The 22,024-nt window shown below is 49.4% G+C and overlaps 11 protein-coding genes across 11 annotated transcripts; 4 read left to right on the top strand and 7 right to left on the bottom strand.

Annotated features, from left to right (window-relative positions):
* Window positions 1–1,072: 1,072 nt before the first annotated feature.
* On the bottom strand, window positions 1,073–2,149 carry aspf4 (allergen Asp F4; the record flags this gene model as incomplete). Its single annotated transcript, XM_056720597.1, has 1 exon — window positions 1,073–2,149. One exon carries the CDS (start codon window positions 2,147–2,149, stop codon window positions 1,073–1,075), a length of 1,077 nt encoding a protein of 358 aa, XP_056584732.1.
* A 1,771-nt stretch (window positions 2,150–3,920) lies between these two features.
* N7517_002868 (isocitrate lyase/PEP mutase family protein) lies at window positions 3,921–4,901 on the bottom strand (the record flags this gene model as incomplete). The annotated part of the gene is made up of 2 exons (XM_056720598.1): window positions 3,921–4,703; window positions 4,767–4,901. The coding sequence occupies 2 exons, from the start codon at window positions 4,899–4,901 to the stop codon at window positions 3,921–3,923; spliced, it is 918 nt and encodes a 305-aa protein (XP_056584733.1).
* An 812-nt stretch (window positions 4,902–5,713) lies between these two features.
* On the top strand, window positions 5,714–7,237 carry hosA (histone deacetylase HOS2; the record flags this gene model as incomplete). The annotated part of the gene is made up of 1 exon (XM_056720599.1): window positions 5,714–7,237. One exon carries the CDS (start codon window positions 5,714–5,716, stop codon window positions 7,235–7,237), a length of 1,524 nt encoding a protein of 507 aa, XP_056584734.1.
* Window positions 7,238–8,053: 816 nt separating this feature from the next.
* Window positions 8,054–9,929, bottom strand: N7517_002870 (OSBP family protein; the record flags this gene model as incomplete). Its single annotated transcript, XM_056720600.1, has 9 exons — window positions 8,054–8,154; window positions 8,214–8,329; window positions 8,379–8,692; window positions 8,749–8,998; window positions 9,049–9,324; window positions 9,377–9,487; window positions 9,576–9,681; window positions 9,741–9,818; window positions 9,893–9,929. The coding sequence occupies 9 exons, from the start codon at window positions 9,927–9,929 to the stop codon at window positions 8,054–8,056; spliced, it is 1,389 nt and encodes a 462-aa protein (XP_056584735.1).
* Window positions 9,930–10,557: 628 nt separating this feature from the next.
* On the bottom strand, window positions 10,558–11,489 carry N7517_002871 (GIG1 family protein; the record flags this gene model as incomplete). The annotated part of the gene is made up of 4 exons (XM_056720601.1): window positions 10,558–10,695; window positions 10,742–10,926; window positions 10,985–11,167; window positions 11,225–11,489. The coding sequence occupies 4 exons, from the start codon at window positions 11,487–11,489 to the stop codon at window positions 10,558–10,560; spliced, it is 771 nt and encodes a 256-aa protein (XP_056584736.1).
* Window positions 11,490–12,095: 606 nt separating this feature from the next.
* N7517_002872 (uncharacterized protein) lies at window positions 12,096–12,871 on the bottom strand (the record flags this gene model as incomplete). The annotated part of the gene is made up of 2 exons (XM_056720602.1): window positions 12,096–12,749; window positions 12,803–12,871. The coding sequence occupies 2 exons, from the start codon at window positions 12,869–12,871 to the stop codon at window positions 12,096–12,098; spliced, it is 723 nt and encodes a 240-aa protein (XP_056584737.1).
* A 621-nt stretch (window positions 12,872–13,492) lies between these two features.
* Window positions 13,493–14,356, top strand: ssuA (RNA polymerase II subunit A C-terminal domain phosphatase; the record flags this gene model as incomplete). Its single annotated transcript, XM_056720603.1, has 1 exon — window positions 13,493–14,356. One exon carries the CDS (start codon window positions 13,493–13,495, stop codon window positions 14,354–14,356), a length of 864 nt encoding a protein of 287 aa, XP_056584738.1.
* A 209-nt stretch (window positions 14,357–14,565) lies between these two features.
* On the bottom strand, window positions 14,566–17,680 carry N7517_002874 (putative DNA excision repair protein (Rad26L); the record flags this gene model as incomplete). Its single annotated transcript, XM_056720604.1, has 2 exons — window positions 14,566–17,537; window positions 17,587–17,680. The coding sequence occupies 2 exons, from the start codon at window positions 17,678–17,680 to the stop codon at window positions 14,566–14,568; spliced, it is 3,066 nt and encodes a 1,021-aa protein (XP_056584739.1).
* A 529-nt stretch (window positions 17,681–18,209) lies between these two features.
* N7517_002875 (exosome non-catalytic core subunit SKI6) lies at window positions 18,210–19,125 on the top strand (the record flags this gene model as incomplete). Its single annotated transcript, XM_056720605.1, has 2 exons — window positions 18,210–18,508; window positions 18,621–19,125. 2 exons carry the CDS (start codon window positions 18,210–18,212, stop codon window positions 19,123–19,125), a joined length of 804 nt encoding a protein of 267 aa, XP_056584740.1.
* A 309-nt stretch (window positions 19,126–19,434) lies between these two features.
* Window positions 19,435–20,311, top strand: N7517_002876 (high-affinity Cu transporter CTR3; the record flags this gene model as incomplete). Its single annotated transcript, XM_056720606.1, has 3 exons — window positions 19,435–19,551; window positions 19,602–19,653; window positions 19,707–20,311. 3 exons carry the CDS (start codon window positions 19,435–19,437, stop codon window positions 20,309–20,311), a joined length of 774 nt encoding a protein of 257 aa, XP_056584741.1.
* An 883-nt stretch (window positions 20,312–21,194) lies between these two features.
* cyp4 (peptidyl-prolyl cis-trans isomerase) lies at window positions 21,195–22,024 on the bottom strand (the record flags this gene model as incomplete). The annotated part of the gene is made up of 4 exons (XM_056720607.1): window positions 21,195–21,381; window positions 21,447–21,553; window positions 21,625–21,794; window positions 21,967–22,024. 4 exons carry the CDS (start codon window positions 22,022–22,024, stop codon window positions 21,195–21,197), a joined length of 522 nt encoding a protein of 173 aa, XP_056584742.1.

Below are 22,024 nucleotides of genomic sequence, written 5' to 3' on the forward strand. Positions count from 1 at the left end.
TGCGTCTGGTTCCGTGGATATTACGGGGTTGGTGTTTTGTTTTACTTTTTTGGGCGAAAGCGAAGGCTGTACGATAGAATTGCTTTCCGTCCTTTGTATTTGTGTGTTGGCTTTTCTACGGTTCCTTGCCACATCAACATCGCAGGTCTTTGATCTGGTCCTCTACTCGAAACATCTCCTTTGTTCTTAGATTTATAATCGAACTCAAATTAAGATTCCTTTGCTGGCTATGGTAAATACACAATCGAGTCCTCAAAGAAAACCTTGGTAACATCCATCTTCGGTAGATATCACTGAATGTATGCTGACATTCCTCCGAAGCCCTAACTCTGAACTTGACATCTCAGATTCAGCCACGGGAATTCTTGAGACTGCTCATAGTCTTACGCATTGAAGCTTTGGAGTTGACCTTTGTAGAAGGTTCAACATTTGGACTTCATCGGCCAATATGTCAACACTATAACTCAAACATGCACGGATAGTTAGTTCAGCCTCATGTAAGCCATCTAATATAGTGCCGAAGGATCATATCACATCGGCTTTGGGGTAGTGAGACTTGGCAATAGATAAGGGTTCGTTTCAGGTTTATGACTGACGAACTGGCGTTGGCACTAATGATCCTGCGAGATTACCCAGACAGGGAATAGTGGACTGATGGTACGCTGGGGTAGATGCCCATATGTAGGTATCGGCGCTTAATGGCCAATTAGATACAATAAAGTATACATAGTAACTAGTTCTAGATGAAAAGAAAAAGGAAATGATATCAACTCTCAAATCAGATGGTATATGTACAGAGAATAAGACGAAAGGACGCGAATCATGACCACAAAGATATGTATGAACTCCTAAACGGAAAAAAGGTATCCGTCGAAGAGCCGCTCGAAGATGGAAGGATGTGTGGCCAGGATGGTTGCTGGGGCAAGCGACCTGCGCACGCACACATCAAATCAGGGGAAAGATACAGAGACACCTTCGGCGTTGAACCATTTGCGCAAGAAAGACAAAATCTCAGTAGAGAGAATAAGATTGCTGAAATGGGACGAGATAAAAAAAAGCATGGAGTGGCCATTTAAGAGGACCAGCCGAGGTTGACAACGAGGCGGACGGGGCCAGCGGACTGGGCGACGGCCTTGTCGGGCTTGCCCTGGTCGGCGGCGGTGTAGGCGCTGACAACACTGGAAGCACCCTGGGAGATGGAGGAGCACTTCTCACCCTCGTGGTTACAGATCTGCATACCAGCAATGTGCAGGTCGGCGAGCTCAGCGATAATGCAGGAAACATCCCAGCCGGAGAAGCCGTCGTTCTGGGAGTTGCTCATGTCGAACTCACCCCAGGTGGAGGCGTACTCGCCGACCATGTTGGTAGGGAGACCTTCGCCCTCGGCGGCACCCCAACCACCCTGGGAGTCGTCATCGATGGCAACGAAGGTGCTGTGGCCGGGCTCGACGGTGAAGCTTAGAGCCTTGTTGGGGCTCCAGAAACCGTTCAGACCGCCGCTGGGGCCGTAAGAGTTCCACATGACAACGGTCCAGGCCTTGGAGTTGTCGTTCTCGAAGCGGATAACGTGCTTGTACTCGCTGGCGGTGTCCTCTTCGACACGGATGATGTTGCTACCCCAGGGGCTGCCGACGTTGCCGATGTAGTCCCAGTCGAGGGAGCCAACGCGCTTGCTGCCAGTGGAGGAACCGAATCCTGTGGTGGAGTACTTGCCGTCGGAGGGGTAGTTGGCCCAGTTGCTGGAACCGGAAGAGCTGGAGCTGGAGGAGCTGGAGGCAGCGGGGGTAGGCTTGACGCTCTCAATGGCCTCCTCGGTGGTCGAGTGGGCGGCGGCGGCAGTGGTGGTGGAAGTGGGAGCAGCGGTAGACTTGGGGGCCTCGGTGGTGGAAGCAGCCTCAGAAGAAGTGGAGGACTCGCCGAACCAGTTGTTGATCCAGTGGACGAGCTTGCCGTCGATGGTAGCGGCAACAACATCTTCACCACGCTTCTCAACATTGGCAATCTGGGGGGCAGCAGTGACAGTGGGCTCGATGTCAATGTCGACGACGTCTCTGACGTGGTTGTGACGGCGGTCGTGGCCGTGAAGACGAGCGACAGCCGACCCAGCGGTCAGCGCCGTCATCAACAGCATAGAGTTGGAGAAATGCATCGTGGGAATTGAACTTGAAAATGAGTGACTTGAGCGAAAGCTCTGGACGAAAATTCAATTCAAATGAATGTGTGTGAGGATGAAGAGAGAAGAAGAGAAGAAAGTGGACTAGGGGGGGACTATTAGTACAATACCAAGTTACACACCAACGGGTCTGGGACCTGAACCCAAAAAAGAAACTTCAAAATATCAGGGGCCAACGATTTATGATTGGTCCGTTCCTGGCGGTTCCTGGCCGTGCGCCCAAGTTATTTGATCTAATTGGTTGGGTGCCAAGGGCCCAGACTCTATTCTCATGGTATTGTGTACTTGGCTATACTATGCCTCTCAGGCTGTGCACTTGGGATAAGGGGTTCTCTCCTATTTAGTACTTCTTATATTCTCTATTATAGAACATGTTCTATTATTATGATTCCTATTATTGGGATTTATATTGTTTTATAGTTGCCTAATGTCAAACACGTGTACCATCGGAATGTTGACCTCGAATATGTGGACGTCACTCCATCAGAGCCCAGCGTTGATACTTACTACGAGTAGAATGAGCGTTTATATGACCAAGGTTCTGTAAAATTTCCATCTGCACAAAGAACGTTCAAACTTACACATACACTTTAAGACAACACCATATCCCCGTCATCCAGAATTCCCCACATAAACCAATCGGCGTAGTCTACAGCAAGGATCTGAACTGTCTTACGAATCCCCAAGGCAATCTTAAATGAGGACAACTCATCACCGCATAACTACGTGCACAATAATCAACACCTTATAACCATGTCAGTACCCAACTGATTATATATTCCATTACAACATACACTTCATGACACAATTAATATAAGGATTGTCCTTGCTCTGTCAATCGTATCCACGGATGTGCGCATAACAGGGCGAATCTCTGCCGTTGATCTGCGGCCAGGCCCCTACGCGGCCGATGGGTCCTCGATATTTTTCTGTAAGGCACACCCTATTTGTATATTCGCTGGTAGCGTCGAAGCCGTTCCCCACCCACATGACGAGTCTCCGGGTTGTCTCCATAGTGGCAGGCCGAAACTGGCCCGTCGGGAATCCAGGCCTTCTAACTCGGCAAACTGGGGCTGGATGTTGAGGTTTCATGTGTCTAGTCTCACTGAAACTTTAAGCGCACTTGGCTTTTCAAAGCCTCCGTACTCTGTACATCGTATGTAGTACTCCCGTACTCCGTATATTAATACTCTGTACTGTATCCTCGGTATGAACGGTATACGGAGTACATTTTGCCACAGGCGTTTCCTGAAACATTAGGGTTATTCAGGAACCCCTGGCAGACTCCTTGATGCAGGTACCCTTGAATAAAATACTTTAATGACTCCAAACATTCTAGACGCCTTTAAACCCCTTAGTGTAGAAAAATTGTAGAAAAATGGGCTTGTCAATAAACAAAACCAAGGTCGACCCGGGAGGATCCTCGGTACGATCGATCTACGACTTGTCCTATTGGCTGTGGGAAATGAAATCTGCTGTCAGTGTACCCGTGAACCGTAACCATAAAAGAAAACACCACATGGCTCTACATATTTTGATGGTAATTTAAATTAGACCCAGATAGTTCAAACTCTTCAAAGAATCAACTGCCTAAGTAAATATGGCTGAAAAATCAAATCATACCACTGGTGGAGCCAATACTAGTATTTACAGATCTTCCGTTCAAAGAGGAAATTGCCGTCACACAAAAATAGACCTCGACCATTGGCCCAAGATATATGTACTCATATAGGTAGTGGCGGTTCATTCATTTACCTCTCAAGTCCACCCCACCGTCAAACGCCACACCACCAGCGGCCGCATCTAACTTAAGACTATCATCCAGCCCACAGACTCTAAACAGCATCTGAGGCGTCAACTCCTCATCGAGACCAGGCAAGCCATCTCGCTTCAATTTCTCCAGCCCCTCCCGCATAGCCAGGAGAGCCGGACCCAAAGTCGCAAATGGGAAGATGATAACTCGGAACCCAATCTCCTTCGCTTCCTTGGCAGAAATCGAAGGCGTAGACCCATGTTCCACCATATTCAACAACAAAGGCCACGGCGCAAGGTCGGCCACAACCCGGTGAGCCATTTCTCTCGATGAGATTCCCTCTAAGAACCCGACATCCGCGCCCGCATCCTTCGCCGCCCGCAGCCGCGCCAAGCTCTCTTCATAGCCATGCTGCTGCAGCGAGTCCGTCCGCGCAATGATCACGATATCACTGCCGATACGTTCGCGCGCTTGCACAGCCGCCCGAATGCGGCTGGTGTAGGTTGCCGTGTCGACGAGCTGCTTGCCGAAAAGGTGTCCGCATCGCTTGGTCTGTACTTGGTCCTCGATGTGGAAGGCCGCCACGCCGGACCGCGCGTATTGCTCTGTTGTCCGAGCTACCATGATCGGCCCGCCGTAGCCGGTGTCGGCGTCGGCGATCAGCGGTGTGCGTGGTGAGAGGTTTGCTAGCATCTCTGCGTTCGCTCGCATGTCGTTCAGCGTGCAGATTCCGAGGTCTGCTTGGCCATGCACCGAGGCTGCTGTTCCGGCGCCTGTCTGGTTGGTGGTGTCAGCTCGGGCATTTTGACGGGGACGTCTTGATCATCTCGCATTGCATACCATGTATAGCGCATCAAAGCCTGCTGCCAGTGCTAGTCGTGCTGACACTCCGTCATATACTCCTGGGGCTGTGATGAATACCTCGGGATCCTGTAGAGATCGCCGCAGACTGGTTGCTGCCGATGGAAGAGCCATGATTGTTGTATTGCTAACGGATAGAGTAGTGCCTCGCTGCGGCTGATCCGATATACGTAGAGCTATTATCGGAGTGAAGACTGGGGGTTGGGTATACGCTCGTCTCAGGAAATGAGCCGCGCGAATAGCTTTCTCTCCGAAGGTAGGACCTCATTGTGGCATTGGAACGCACGTGTGAGACAAGCTTTCGCTCATCACTTCCCCACCCATGAGTTTTTTCACGCAATTACAATCCCTCGATGACGTGAACTCTCCACTTATCCAGAGCCACGGTGCCGATACCGCCCTCTTATGCCGCCGCCTTTATATCAACACTAAGGCACCTGCACATCTTAGAAGATATACCTAAACCCGGTATTGATTCAGGGAAGATTAATTAATGTAGATGTGATTGCCAGATTGTTCCGGTATTGAGTGATATAATCTTGGACTATATCAAGGCCTAAAATCTCCAATGTCACAATTACCATACCAAAAAGAACTCAAATGGCTTGGCAATGTTGAATATGTAGACCTTGGGGGCTACTATGAGCGGCAATTCAAGCGAGATACTTACCTGGATATTTTTCACTGAATTACCACAGATGTAGTATAGTCTGCAGTATAGTCTGTGGTGATATAGGCCGAAGCCCTTCTATCCTTTGCTCCTTCCTATTTCTCCGTTCTTTCAGTGGGAAACATCAGCCCCGCAGATCTGCTTAGTCATGCATTTCCTTCGGTCCCATCTCGAATTCCATTCATTCCATCTAAAATGAACGTTTTGGCGCTCCTAATTCTTTAATTCTCGGTCCTTTACCCAAATATTTGCCCCGATGGCTCGCTCATCCGTCGTTCAAGAATATGCATCGCCCTCCACCCCAAACCCGACCCTCACCATCGACCAAAAGTCCACCGCCGAGCTCCAGAACTTACAAATAGCTCGTCCACAAGGTTATCGGGTATCATGGCACGCCAATCCAGCCGTCGAGCCCCACCACTTTGGCCAGTCACATCCAATGAAGCCATGGCGCCTCACGCTCACCAAACAGCTTGTCATGGCATACGGCATGCACCACGCCATGGACCTGTATCTCGCGCGCGCAGCGACCTATGAGGAAATGGCCGACTTCCACGAGAGAGACTACCTCGACTTCCTGCAGCAGATCATGCCCGGCGACATGGACAAGCCCGAGCAATCGGATAATGTGGTGCGCTTCAACTTCGGCGACGACTGTCCCATCTTCGACGGCCTGTACAGCTACTGCTCGCTCTACGCCGGCGGCAGCGTCGACGCCGCGCGCAAGCTCTGCAACAATCAATCCGACATTGCAATCAACTGGTCCGGCGGCCTTCACCACGCCAAAAAGGCCGAAGCTAGCGGCTTCTGCTACGTCAACGACATCGTGCTGGGCACTCTCCAGCTTCTCCGCCACCACCCGCGCGTCATGTACATCGACATCGACGTACACCACGGCGACGGCGTCGAGCAAGCTTTCTGGTCAACCGACCGCGTGCTCACAGTCTCTTTCCACAAATACGACAAAGACAACTTCTTCCCGGGAACCGGTGCACGCGAAGACACAGGCCCCGCACACCCACTCAACCCAGGCGCCCACCACGCAATCAACGTCCCACTCAACGACGGCATCGACGACGAATCCTACATCGCCCTCTTCAAAGAGGTAATCGGCGCATGTATGAAGACCTACCAACCAGGTGCAGTCGTTCTACAATGCGGCGCCGACAGTCTGGGCTGCGATCGACTAGGCTGTTTCAACCTGAATGTGCGCGCGCATGGCGCCTGCGTCGCATACACCAAGACCTTCGGCCTACCCATGCTAGTCGTTGGCGGTGGCGGCTACACACCGCGCAACGTCTCCCGCGCATGGGCGCACGAGACCTCCATTCTTCTCGAGGCAGATAAGATCATCGACCCCACTATCCCGGACTCTGTGGCGTTCCGCAATCACTTCGGTCCTGATTACTCGCTCTTCCCACCCCTGTCGGAGATGCGCAAGCTTGATAATAAGAACACGCGCGCGTACCTTGAGAGCCTTGTCGAGGCTGTCCATGAGCAGCTGAGGTATATCAAGGGCGCGCCCAGTGTGCAGATGAGCTTTATCCCGCCGGATATCCTGGGGTTGCGTGAGGATACCGAGAAAGAGATTGAGGAGCAGACGATGCAGGTTGAAGAGGAGAGGGAGGAATATGAAGGTGGTGGATCGATGGCTGCTGCAGATGCAGCGGCGGCGGGTTCTGGATTGGCCTATACTGGCTCTGCTGGTGCTATCCCGCGACCTAATCGGCGGCGGGATCTAGAGCGTGGAGCTGGATACAGGGGAGAGTTGTATTCATGATCTCTGTGCTTTGTGACGGGTAAGTCACCCCCAGGAGTAAAGAATGGTTTGACATGGCGTTTTGTATGTATTTGGATATCGGAGGGGAGTTTTGGTTGTCTTTGTATGGTAATATTTGGTGGCATGGGTAGTTGCCATCTATTGTGATATCCCTCTCTTCTAGGAGAGCTTTGTATAGTAACGGACAGAGAAGACACAAAATTAATCGATCAAAGTCAAGTGGACTTGAGCAAGAGGCCATAATCCTGGATACTAACAGTCGAAATGGGGAGATGTATCAAAAAGTCCAAAATACTGGGCCATAAGTGTATAAAATGCAGAGACCCCAACTTCTTTCATATTCCCGTGTGACTATTTTCCTTTCGGTGGATTCTTTGATGTCTCATTTACACTGCATTAAAGGTTCCTACGTGCCTCTTCTCTTATTTAGGGCTGTGTGGACTAGAGGATGTACTCATTTTCAGGTGAGATTTCAGGAAATTGTTTTTTGAATTTTGAATTTTGAGATAAATCAGATCGGGTATCCAGCAATGGGAGCGGCATGGTGGCCGAGAAGAACGCTGTGTTGAAACATCAGAGGGGCAGGGAAACTAACTATCACAATGGTGTCGGCCGCCTCGAGTTGTGGCTGTGCTGGGTATTTCTGCGCAGGTTGACTACGTCATGGCAGAATGAGAGGAAGAGGGAGTGTGATAACACTCCATGATCATTCAAACGTGTAGGTGAGAGGAAAGGGCCGAGCAACCGGGTTTGATTAGGTCGGTGATAGCACGGATGGGGGCCGGAGGTGGACGCAATGGGACTTTTTTGGGTGGCTTATGAGGTTTCCTGGGCGTCTACAAACTTCTCCGCTTCTGATGTTTGAGAATCTGTCCGTTCCACGGCGCTCTGAGTCGCATCGGGGTTTGTCTCGGAGCCTGGGGGTGTGGGCATTAGCTGGTTGTGGTGGGAGATGCCTGGGCCTAGTTCGCGGAACCGGAAAGATGGGGGTGATGCGGCGGGATTTGAAACTGGGATGACTCGTTCTGACCTTGGACGATGGGTGCGATTGAGAGAATCTGCTTGGTGGCAACCTCGGGATCGCTCATATCACTGGGACAGTCAGTCATTGATTCTTTAGGGTTTGAGTAATCGTTCTTACATTTGAGCATTGATGATCCAGTCAAGGTCTTCTTCACCCTCATCCGGTCCACCTGGGCCGCCTTGGATGGGACGGAAAAGTCGAGGATGCCATTCGACTCCCTCATGGGCGCGCTTCGCGGCCTCGTCTCGCTGGCGGTCTTCGATCTTGGTCTTTTCGTCTGTTGCAGCTTCATGATCCCGGGCTATAATCGCTTGGACAGTGTCATGCCATAGCCGCTGCGATTCTCGCTCTCCTTGCTCCTCCATGGGGCGAACCAAAGGAGGTGTAGCTTTCGCGTGTGTCGCATCGAACAAGAGGTCTTTTTTGTGGGTCTGTTATCTGTCAGCGTTGAATCCGGAAGTAAGCTTGGGAGGTATGCAGAGCGTACATGAACATCCTTCAGATCCATCTCGCCATTCCACAATCCGGACAGTTCATATAGCACTTCCCCGGTCTGTTCGTTCTTGATAGTTCCCCCGATCACGTTATAACTACCGGAGAAATATCCCTTGGTCTTGAACTCGATATCGGCCACGAGGTGGTTCTCAGGACAGCGTATGTAGCTGTGATCGCCAAGCTCATACCTCATCTTTCCGAATAGGATGCCGCGCGCATACATGTTGGGTTGGGTTAGAATACTAGGTTTTGGTTAGTAACCGAAAGGTCTATAGGGACCGGCGCAACATACTATCTTTCGCCCTTTTCTTTATCTCCGTGGTTCAACAGCCGCAAAATGGCGATACCCTCCATAATACTGGCGGCGGAGTTGCCCAAGAATTTACTGTGGGGCTTGAGTGTTCCATCGATACGAATTTTATGCTCCGGTGCTGCAAAGAAATAGCTCGACTTCGGCGGGTGGTGGGAGGTCTGTTCGGAGATGTAGTAGGCGCGGGTTCCGTCGGGATAGTCCCAGTAGCAAGTAAAGGTCTCTCCCAGAATGGGGTTGAGAGGCTTCTTCACTCCTCTGTGCAAATATTAGAATATGTTCCTAGACAAACAGGAAGCGGGCGACATACGGCGGTTTGATGTGCCATCCACTCAGATAAAATTTGACCACGGAGATAAAGCGTTCGACGGGATCCTCAATAGCCGACATAGGGAGGAGGGTTTCAGGGTGGGCCATGAAGCTATAGAAATATGTGTGTTAGTTCATAGATCTAAATAATATCCGGTAGCTCCAAGCGGACAGCTTGGAGCTGCGGGGTGTAAACGTACTTGGTGATCCGCTCCAGCATAGACCGGGGCTCGAGAATGAATGTCGGCAAGACGACACGACTCAGATCGGCGCCCGGCCGGAGTTGAGAAATGATATGCGAGAGAACTATACCGATATATAGAGTCAGTGCATGTCTAGGACTATGCGTGACGATTTGCACGTACCATTTCCCTGATCGGGCTCAACGATCTCGTCCTCTCCACTTGGCGTGGAATCATCCATGGATGACCTAGATGATCTGCCTGGATCAACGTTAGTTGACATGTTGAAATTATTTGATGTATGACAGGGTGAAAAATAAGAGGGGGAAACTTACTGGCCTGGGAAGCACGGCGGAGATGCGGAACCGGCATGACTGCGTTCGGAAATAAGCTATATAACGGAATTCCGCTAAGCTAAAGGCATTTATGAAATAAAGAGGAGGATATCAAGGCTATCAAGGATATTCAGAGGAAAAGAGAAAATAAAGCAATAGATGCCTTGATAAAAAAAAAAAAAAAAACAGCTGATTCGTTTTGGCGGAAATTCCGGAAACCGGGCTTTTTTTTTCACTATGGAGAAGAAAAAAAGAACATGAAAAAAATGAAAATTTAATGTAGTTCAAGAGACACAACAGACACTAAAAGACACTAAAATATTCCACATAAATATTCATACAACATACGGTAAATGCTTAGTAGGAGGGGCTAGTGACGTTCTTTCTGACTGGGATCAGTAAGGTGCTTATTCGTGGATTAGCTACCCTACACCTGGGCATATCGAAGTAGATCTCTACACTCTATAGAGGAGTAAAATATAAATAAAAAAATAACTCCTTTAGCTTCTTTATGTTCTATTCAACGTTTTCCCCCTAAAGATCATCAATGAGGGGCAGGCTTGGCAGAGAATTGTATAAGTGGGCTACATGCAGTACATTTTGCTTGGTACTTATGTACCTAGCTCTGATCATAGACATTGTTTTTCTCCTCCAAATAGTGGACATCACAGCCGGTCAATTAACGGTACATCTCCGCAGGTGATCTCCCTAACAAATTCCATATCGGGACGATGAAGCATGACGTGGAAGTGTTCTATTCCAGGGACTGACTTGAGCGACTTCCAATTCTTGAACCAGACCACCTATGTTGTCAGTCTTTCATCATAATAATGCTGACATCTCCCATACCTGTTCGTGTGGTACCCGAGAGCAAAACGTCTCCTCCACATAGCTCTCTATGGCCGCTCGTGCGCTTGGCGTTAGGTCATCTGTGGTTGGATCATCCTCCAGTTGGAACTTGGTCCACACTACTAGATGAATGATGTCCTTATCCACACCATATGGCCAGTCGTTGTATATGATTCGGATGTCCTCTATACATCCGTTAGTATTCCACGTGCTCTAGACCCAACCAGGTGACCTGTGTCATACCCTCGTATTCGAAAGCACTACCTCTTGGCTTGATGTCTTCCACGTTACCATCCCCCCAGCCCAGCCTTTCTTTCACCACAAACCTCATGACGGATGCATACTCCGCCTTGATGTGCGCCATGTATTCCAGATACTTGCGCAACTCGCTTGGGACACGCTGGAATCGATCGATCCGGTTGGTGCCTGTTTACAAGTTATAGTTAGTAAATTGAGTATATCCAACCAACAGCTATACTTAACTGGTGATCTCCTTCACCTGCTCCCAGTTCTGTCGGGTATAAAGGTGGTCAGGGGTCGAGAGGCATCTGATATTCTTTGGCGTTTGGTCACGTAGAAAACTGGGACATTCGGCCGTCCATTGCGACCGAGGTAAATTGACGAGCCAGTACGGGAGGCTTTCGGAGTATAGGCTGTGATCCTCGAAGCGCAGGGCCGCATCGGCATCGGTCAATTTTCCATCGAGGGTGCTGATTGGGGCCGTTGATAGACTCCTAGAGTGAAGCATCACGACTAGATCGAGTTCTGGACTGGTCTAGTTCGGTCCGTACTAAAATGTGATGTATGGTTCGAGTGTTGAGTGAGTATCCCCCTTGAGACGGCGCCACTCTGCAGTAGTGCCGAAAGGGCGTATGAAGTTGAGGTGTTTCCGGGAGTTGCTTGTCGATCACATATCCACCGATCTATTTTTATACCAGGTATATTATCAACACTGGAAATTGTTTCAAATATACATATCAGACGTTGGGAGCTGGCTTATTTTCTCCAATGTGAACACAGACTGTGGCATACATAGAAACACATCACACAGAGGCCTTAGGCACCCAAATGCGGTCAGGCCTAGTTGAATCTCTTGTCCCTTATCTCCTTCGGCTCCAGGACATTCTGAATGCACACATTCTTTCTCTCCATAGAGAACTCTCATTATGTAGCATTTCTTAGGGCAACACATTCAAGTGAAAATATATTGCCTTCATATACAGGGCTATTATTAGATCTACAGCCAGGCAGCATGGAACTTGAATCTAAATTCAACACAAGACGTGGAGCAATAAATACCCGGAAAGAGATCTTTGTTTCTGAATAAAAGCAGGATAAAAGAAAACAAGACAGATCAACACTTCCCTCCCAGATCCTTGATGATGGGGTCATTCATAGAGATGATAGACACCCCGGCAAGCTCAAGTTCATCCTGAATGTCATTCCAAGCACTAGGCTCGACACACTTTGTTCCTTCCTGAATAACCCAACTTCTGAATCCAGTCTTGGCAGCATCAATAGCTGTAGCCTTGACACAATGATCCCCAGCTAAGCCCACAACAAATACATCTGTAACGCCTTGAGCTTTGAGGGTTGCGGCAACATCTAGACTGACCGAATTCGCGTTTGTTCCATGATCACAGTTTCCAAAAGCATCCGCAAATACAGAGTACATCTCGACTCCCGGGCGCATGCCTTTGTGAACAACTAGGTGGTCGATAGAGGTGTCAATCTCTGGGATAATCTCTGCGCCGGGGGTGCCAGCCACACAGTGGACGGGCCAGAGTTGCTGTATTTTTGTTTCTGATTCCTTTCCTAGAGCGGGGTTGTTTATCGCGACTGATGAAGTAAAGGGATGGAAGCCGGGCCCATGATTACTGGCAAATGAGATATGGTCTTTTGGGTGGTAGTCTTTGGTCATGATGCGTGCGACAAATCCTGGTTTTGCGAGTAAAGTGTTGATTATCGGGGCAATACTGCGACCTCCTGCCACAGCGAGTGACCCATGCTATTCTGTGTATCAGCATATATGGCCTTTCTATTGTATATATTTTCACTCACTGGAGAACAGAAATCTTCTTGCATGTCCACAACAATCAGGGCTGGCCTGATAGTATCATTTGCTGCCATTTTGGAGCGGAAAGATGTGAGGGTAGCTGCCGATGGAGGTTATGAACAGGATTATGGAGAGGTTTAAAGCTTTGGAGATGGTAGATTCTGTTTAATTGATGCCCTATAAGTAAAAGAAAGGGTACAAAGACCGTATCAAGAGAGTGATGCCTAAAAGGGAATGTGTATAAGATTACGATAAGCTCTATATTTGTCAGGCAGAATATGAGCTCCCGTTAGCTCCGTCTCTAGGCGGAAGAATAAGCGGTAGATCATGACTAAGCCAGGGCAACAAAACGAAGCGTTTCAACTTTCACCAAACTCGCTCTTCTCTCGTCTCTCAGGGCTACGGCCCGTGATAACTGGTATGTGTCTCGTCTTACTCTCTCCTTCCCTCAACCTGATGAAATACCTTATTGGAGCTGTCTGAGCTTTTGCTATGCGGATAAACTTTATACGCTTTTTTCTGAACTTGTGTTTTTCACATCTCACGTCACAAAAAAAACTATTTTAAATCAGTCGCTAATTGCCTCTGATAGTCAAACAGATTGTAAAACTCAAGAAACCTGGTCATCGACTCCCAAATACCTAGAAGCACCCTTAGTCTCTCTCTATTATCATTTCCATAGTCTCCCCCTCAAAATGGCATATGATCCCCGCCGAACAAACTCGGGGACCTCAACTCCCCAACCTCCTCCCCCTCCACCACCAGTGTCCTCCACACAAGCCGACATGGCCGCAGCAGCCCAAGCCCTAGAAACGTCCAACCCGGCCAACACAGCCACAGACTCGTACAAGCTCAAGTTCTGCACAGTCTGCGCCTCAAACAACAACCGCTCAATGGAAGCTCACCTCCAGCTCTCCGGCGCCCCAACGGCCTTCCCAGTGATATCCTTCGGTACAGGTTCCCTCGTCCGTCTCCCCGGCCCATCAATCACCCAACCAAACGTGTACAGTTTCAACACAACCTCCTACAACCAAATGTACGAAGAGCTCTCGAGCAAAGACGAGCGTCTGTACCGCGGCAATGGTATCCTGAATATGCTCGACCGCAATCGCCAGTTGAAGTGGGGACCCGAGCGGTTCCAGGACTGGGTGCCTGGTGTCCCGCGTGTCGACCATCTCTCCAAGGGTGACAAGGGTGCGATCGGAACAGAGGGCGGTGTCGTCGATGTCATTATCACCTGCGAAGAGCGCTGCTGGGATGCTGTTGTTGATGACCTGATGAATAAGGGAACCACACTCAATTACCCCGTGCATGTATTCAATGTCGATATCAAGGATAACCATGAGGAGGCCTTGACGGGTGGAAAGGCGATTCTTGATCTGGCCAATCGTCTGAATGAGGCTGCTGTCGCGGAGCATCGTGTTCATGGCTCTGAGGGCTGGGAAAATGGGACCGGTCCTGCACGACAGAGCTTCGATGAGAAGGTCCCTGAGATCTTGGCGGATTGGCAAGAACGATACCCCAATTTGCCGGCACTGTGGACTTTAGCTTGGCTTTAGTTCACTGTCTACGTTACGACCTGGATATCTATTTACCTACAGCCTTCCTAATGGAATGGTTTAATACCAATGATTTGCAGGTGCCGTGTTATCCAGATGAAGTGTTTTTAGCGTGGTCAGATATGGCATTATTTAATGCATGTTATACAACTAGAAAGGGGGTATCAAACAGGAACGAATAGCAACAAATGCAAAACCACTCAAAGATCCTAGCTCTCCTCCTTGGGGCCCTTCTCGTCTTTGATCCATCCACCTTTCACATCCATCTCCTCCTTAGGAATATTTTCGTCTTTGATCCACTCCTCTTCAGAAGTGTTTTGGTCCGCAGAAAGTAGTACCTCTCTCCTCTCTCGATACCACTTGTCGAGACAAGCTCGCCGCTGCGCTTGGGTCATACCCTCAACAACGAGCGCAAACTCCGTAGCATCAGCGTATCCAAACCGCCGCGCCATACTACAGAACTGGCGGCGTATTACATCCTCTGGAGGATGATACTTGAATCGTACAGGTTCCCCTGTTGGCTGAGAGAAAGGCTGCGAGGACATGAAGACCTGGCGGTCACCTGTCGTGTCATTTGGAGCCAGTTCAGCACGACGACTGAGGTCTTCCTCGACACGCGAGGAACCGATCACTTCATTGTTGAGGTGGGTGTATTCCACGCCTGCGCTTGCGAGAATCGCTTGGACGGGGTCGTGTTTATGCGGTGTTGGTAGATTGGCCGAAGGCTTATGGTCCTTTTTGTCCTCATCTTCGCCGCAGATCATCGCTGCGATTTGGCTCATTGCCTCATCTTCGGATTTCATTGGTCGATCGGTGTAGTCGTAGCCTTCTTCTTCTGCTTGAAGGTCTATGTCGACGACCTGTACACCCGCACGGCTTTCAGCGACATTCGTTCTGTTGACAATGTCGCGCAGAACGATGTTCGTGTTCTGATACCCGAAGAAATTCTTCAGGCCAAAGATCTCACCCTTTTGATCTTTCTTTTCTTGGACGCCTTTGAAGTACCGACGCTCGGAACTTGCGTTGTATCCAATGTTTGCCTGTTGCTGCTTGTAGATCTGCCGAGCATAGACGATTTCTTCGATCGTGCCAGCAGAAATAAGTCGGAAGACTTCCACGTCGCGAAGTTGTCCTATGCGGTAGGCCCGATCCTGGGCCTGCAAGTCGTAGGACGGGTTCCAGTTTGGATCAACAACCACCACTTTGTTTGCCGAGGTGATGTTCAAACCAATACCACCAGCCTTGGTTGATATTAGGAAAACAAACTGCCGCGGGTCGGCATTGAATTCGTCCACAGCTTTTGCACGGTCATCGAGACTCATAGATCCATCCAGATAGCTGACGTTGTAGCTAGTGTGATGGAACAGCATTTGCAACATCTTGAGAAGACGTACGCTATGCGAGAAGATAAGAACTTTGTCTCCATTCGAATGCCACCATTTGAGTAGCTTCCGTAGAACCTTCCACTTGCCGCAAAACTCAGGGTTCGCATAGTTAACGATCGAGTCGCGCGAGCGGTAAAGATCTTCCCACTGTTCAGGCAGCGCAAGTTCCAAATAATCTCTATCTTTTTCCTGCTTCTCTTTTGGGTCTACTCCTTGTGGGATCAGGATTGCCAGATGATTGCTGAGCTTTTGAAGCACATTAATAGCAGGGAACACGTAGGATTGCCAGTTTGGAGGGTCCCTATCGGGGATAAAGCGGCGACAACACCAGCCGGACTTCTTGCCCGATCTACACTCGCATGGTTCTGTAGATGTCTTGATATAATCGACGATGTCACTGTCAAGGAAATTCTCGTAGGCCTCTGCTTGTGTCTCAGTCAGAGGACAGAAGACAACCCGGTCGATCTTTTTGGGCAGCTGATCTGCGATCAAGGACTTCATCCTCCTGATGAAAAATTGGGGAAGTAAGTTCTCAACCAGCTTCTTGGCTGTTCTCCGTGCTCTACTGAGCTCGCTCAACGTAGCATCGTGCGATTGACCGATCTTCAGTGGCTCTGATATTTGTGCCTTCCAGGTGGATACCGGACCCAGAACACCGGGGTTCGTCCAGTTGAGAAGAGTCCATAGTTCTTCATATTTGTTCTGGATGGCCGTGCCGGTGAGCCCTATCCGACATAACGCATTAATCTCGTTCATAGACTGAGTGGTCCCTGACTTGCGCTCCTTGATCTTGTGGCACTCGTCGGCGATCACGCAGTCCCATTCAATCATATTGACAGAATCTTTGTTGTTCATGTAAGTGGTGTAGGTTGTAATCAGGATTTCCACCCTCCCCGACTTTGCCGCATCGAGGGCAAGGTCCTTGTTCTCCCCGTGGTAACTTTCAACATGCCACCATCCCCAGCGCGCAAACTCAGACTTCCAATTTGCGATAAGGGTTCCTGGGCACACGATGAGCGTGCGTGGATACCAAACGCTGTCATCAGATCTGCGCATCTTTCGCATGCGCTTTGCGTCCCGTTCGTCCCCTGTCTTTCCATAGGCAGCGGTCAAGAAAGCAATCACCTGAATGGTTTTTCCGAGACCCATGTCGTCCCCCAGGACACCACCCTTTTGGTATACAAATAGCTCGTGGAGAAACGCTACTCCCTCCACTTGATACTGCCGCAACCACTGGGCGATCGGGGCAGGAATAATTCCCATCGAATATGGAAGTTCGATGTCCTTATAGTCCTGCTTTCGGGTGTTAATAGGAAAGACAGGTCGTTCTTGAAGTTCTTCAAGCCGTTCATCATCTGAAAAATCGACATCCTCGTAGGTGGGTGGCAGTTTGAGTCCGTGGTCCTGTAGATGCTCATACTTTCGGTCAAACTGACTACGGCGGATTTTTAGATATCTGGGCAAGGTATTTTCCATGAGCTCATCTTCTGAAGATACCTCGCCCCATTGCTTCAACGGCCGTTTAGGCAGAGGCGTTGGCCGCTCTTGTTTCACTCGACCAACGATTGGATCTCCCCTGGGCATTTTGGCTTTTCGAGTTGCTGCAGCGGTTTGTTTGCGCTTGAGGGATTTGCGCTCCTTGAATTTCTTGTATGCTAGCTCGCCATCGTTGGCGTCCTCCTCATCGCTGTCAACGGGCTGGATCTTTACAGCGCTTGATGACCCGGAAAGAAGAGTACGCGACGGCTCGGATTTAAACGGTGTATCAGCCCCGTGTTTCACACCTGAAAACCTGTCTGTAGAGAATGTGAGCTGTCTGTTAAACGCGTCGAAGAGGTGTCATACTGCTAGTAGTTGGAGTTGCATAGTGCGTCACCTCCAAGTCGTCATCATCTGAATCGATGGTGATAATCTCCTCGGTGTTCTCATTATTCGCCATGTTCCCTGCATTTCTGAATACAAAGCTCAAAGGGTGACAGAGCGCAAGTCCAAGTGGAAGTACCAGACTGTCGCGACACAGGATCCCTGACGGCAGGCGATAACGGCCACAAAGCAAGGTTCAATCTGTTCACTCAACAAAGCTCCAATTGAAAATTTTTTTAATATAGATTTTGGCACTCTGTTTCGCCTTTCGTCTTAGAAACGGTTGAATCTCATTAATATCTCCTGCGTGCTCAAAGAAGTAGTTAAAACTGTTCAGCATTTATAGTTGTTACGCCAGGTCACGTGCAAGAGAACCAGAAAAAAAGATGCTCTCATTGGTTTGGCATTCGATTCTTTGCATATGCGATAAAGCCAACGTAAGTCGAGAATAATATTCTACTACCCTCATTGCTCAATCAAGGCACACCTGACTAACCTAAGCCCGCAGAGGACACAAATTAAAGCTTGAATTTCTGCTTGACATACCCTTTTTTCACTCAAGACAACTCTTTGATCTTATCAGAAGCTCAATTCAACCCGCAAAGATGCCGCTGGACACCTCGACAACATATCCCCTGACGCGGCTGCGTCTTGACGGCCGCCGGTGGAATGAACTCCGCCTGCTTCAAGCCCAGATCTCAACCAACCCCGCCAGCTCCGGCTCTTCATACCTGTCCATGGGCAACACATCAATCATGTGCTCTGTCCACGGCCCTGCTGAGGGTCGCCGAGGAGATGGCGGAGGTGGAGCGGCTGGAAGTGGTCATGCAGTTGTGGAAGTAGACGTCAACGTCGCCGGGTTTGCCGGTGTAGATCGCAAGCGGAGAGCCGGTGGAAGTGACAGGTATGTGCACCCTCTTACGGCTTCCCATTGCCTCCTCCTGTCCTATGGAGAGAGCTACAGGAACAGCAAGCCAGATCCAGATCCAGTTAATGCTAACCTCCCTGGACTACAGACAGTCATCGCGAATCGCTACAACCCTCCGCTCAGCCTTCCAGTCCCACCTCCACACCTACCTCTATCCCCACAGCACAATCAGCATCCATGTCTCCGTTCTCTCCGCCGATGGCTCATTGATGGCCGCGGCGATCAACGCCTGTACTCTAGCACTCGTGGACGCCGGAATCCCCATGCCGGGACTACTTACTGGCTGTACTGCCGGCATGAGCGGCAGTGCCTCCACACCGCGTGACCCGCGACACGACGAGCTTGATCCTCTGCTGGATCTGTCGCTTCCAGAAGAACAGGAACTACCTTCGCTCACTGTTGCGACGACGACGGCAGTGCCCGTTGGCGAGAACAATATGGATGAGGATGAGGAGGCCATGAAGGTCTGCGTGCTTACTATGGAGTCTAAGGTTCACGCTACGTACCTTGAGACGATGTTGGCGGTCGGGATCGATGGGTGCAGTCAGATCCGCGAGTTGTTGGAAGGTGTCATCAAAGGATCCCGGGGGTGACGCAGAAAAAAGAAAAGAAAAAAATCAAAAGATTCAAATGGGAGAATAGTTCAAGTTGATACCCTGTCTTACGTTTAATGTTACCAGTTACGGCCATTCCGAGAATTTGCTCAAACTACCTCCCACTAAACTTTTAGGGCCAAATCTATAAATGTGCTCATATTGCTCATATTAGGGCATATGGAAGAGCTCCTATATCTTCCGATTCCTTTATTTACATATTTTGTACTGTTTTCATTTTGTTTGTCTCGATCAACACGAGATTATTTCGACTCGGTGCTCCCCAAGGTCCCCAGTCCCCAGTCAATCATGGATATGAATGGTATGACAATGCCAATGGCCACTTCGACAAGCTCAGCAGCTATGGCCAGCAGCACCGGAATGAAGATGGACGGAATGGGCATGGGAGGTAGCTGCAAGATCTCGGTCCGTCTAATATCAATCCTGGATTCACTACTCTATACACCGGATTCAAGCTTACACACAGTCACGATCAGATGCTTTGGAACTGGTACACAGTTGACGCATGTACGAAAATCTACATCCGCTCTACATAATCCCACAATCTAACAAACCCCTAGGCTTCCTCGCCAACTCATGGCATATAACCTCTCGCGGCATGTTCGCCGGCTCATGCATTGGAGTAATCTGTCTCGTCTTGAGTCTCGAGCTCCTCCGCCGTCTAGGCCGAGAATACGACTCGTTCATTGTCCGTCGAGCGCGTCTTAGAAGACTCTATATGCCAGGCTCTTCCACCACGCAATCCGTCTCAAATGTTCCCCTGCGAAGTGAAGAAGACACCATCAAGCCGCCCAACAACTGCTGCGGCAATGCAGAGACCGATGCTACGTTCTTTAATGCAGACGATGATCTCATCACTCCTGTGCCGGGTACTCCCCAGAACGGCTCGAAGAAGCAGGCTTCTGCTGCTGCGTCGGCTAATGCCATGCGGGATGTTGGTGTTCAGCGCATGGATAGACAGGAGGTTATGCTTGCGCCGTATCGTCCGTCGCTTGTTGAACATACTATCCGCTCTTTGTTGCATATGGCGCAGTTTGCTGTTGCATACATCATCATGCTGCTTGCTATGTACTTCAATGGGTATATTATCATTTGTATCTTCATTGGGGCTTTTCTGGGTGCGTTTATCTTCTCCTGGGAGCCGGTGGACTTGAATAAAGAGTAAGTTGTTCTGTCTGTGTATTAAGTATACTTTTTCTGTGCTAACATGGCTTTTTCTTTTTTTCAGGTCGGATGCTACGTCTGTCACTAAGTGCTGCGGTTAAAAAGTGTTGCGCGGTGTTGTCTTGGCCTCAGGTTCAAATTACGATTTGAATCTACCACCTTTTTCTGGTTTGATATCCCGGTATTTATTCTTCAAATTCAAAGAGAGGGCAATATGCAGTTTCTTGTGTCCAAATTTAGCCTTCCCATGCCATGACGTATGAACCCTCTCCAAGGTTCTAACTCTCTTTACTCAATTGCCTTTTGTTAATAAAAAAGACTTGTAACAAATTAGTTCACAAATAGAATCAATATAGTACACAAATCTCTTGGAATATTTATTGGAAGTGAAGGTGGAAACCTTTTCCCTGGAAGAAAAAAAAAACTTGCCATCTCACGCGGGGTAGATGTAGTTGCGCGCGGACCCGCGATCAAAGTCCTCGACTCACCTCATGAACATGTGGAGCTTTCTACTGGGAAAAGAAAGAAAAGGACTTTTAATATGGTGATTTAAATGGTAATTTCGTGCTTTGCGGTAGATCAATATGAAATATGCAGTTGAGCTAGTTTGGTTTTGGCTTTGCGCCTCGATCTTATAAAAAAGAAATAGGGTAAGCGTACTCGATTTTACAAGTCCTCAGATCTACAAATTGACCAACAAGTTCCCACGACAGAAAGGCATGTATAACTAGCTCGGTAGAAACTTTAGATTACAAGGCGCAAAAGGGAAAGCCACCTATGCTAGCCCCACGCCGCACTGTAGCGACGGGAAAAGAACCACGTTCATGACGAAAAGAAAGACATTCATCCTCCAAACACCCAACTAAATCTCCAGAATGAGCTTTTTAGTTGCCACCGCAGTTGACGATGGTGGGCTTAACAGCGGAGCGGATGGAGCCGGAGGAAGAGCCGAGAGCCTCGATCTCCTTGACAACGTTCATGGACTCGGCATCAGCGACCTCGCCGAAGACGACGTGCTTGCCATCGAGCCAAGAGGTGACAACGGTGGTGATGAAGAACTGGGAGCCGTTGCTGGAAAAAAGGGGAGGAATGTTTAGTATGGTTCTGTGGACTAGGGATACAAAACCGAGACTTACGTGTTGGGGCCAGCGTTGGCCATGGACAGGAGACCAGGGCGGGTGTGCTTGTGGACGAAGTTCTCATCGGGGAACTTCTCACCGTAGATGGAGCGACCACCGGTACCCTATTCCGGTAAAATAAGAGTCAGACACCGAGCATTGCAGTGAGCATCAAGATTAGAAAAAAAAAACTTACGTTGCCACGGGTGAAGTCACCACCCTGGAGCATGAACTGGGGGATGACACGGTGGAAGGAGGAGCCCTTGTAACCGGAACCCTCCTTGGCGTTGCAAAGCTCAGCGAAGTTCTTGGCAGTCTTGGGGACCTCGTTGGCGTAGAGGTTGAAGTTGATGCGGCCAGTCTTGGCTAATGGGGGAATTAGCATCAATTTCAATTCCAATTAATGTAGGATGATGTGAGATTGCCAAGCTTTAATACTGATATTGAAAGCTGGAGGTTGGAGGTTGGAAGCAGCAAGGTAAGATTGGGGAGGCAAAAACTCTCCAGAAAGAAGAATAACAGAGATTGGGAAACTTACGGGTGGAGGAGCCAGCAGGGGCGTACTGGACCTCGAAGAAAGCGGTGGTGTTGGACAT

This window comes from Penicillium concentricum (assembly GCF_028827145.1).
Source record: "Penicillium concentricum strain IBT 3081 chromosome Unknown utg000001l_segment0_segment0, whole genome shotgun sequence".
Taxonomy (NCBI): domain Eukaryota; kingdom Fungi; phylum Ascomycota; class Eurotiomycetes; order Eurotiales; family Aspergillaceae; genus Penicillium; species Penicillium concentricum.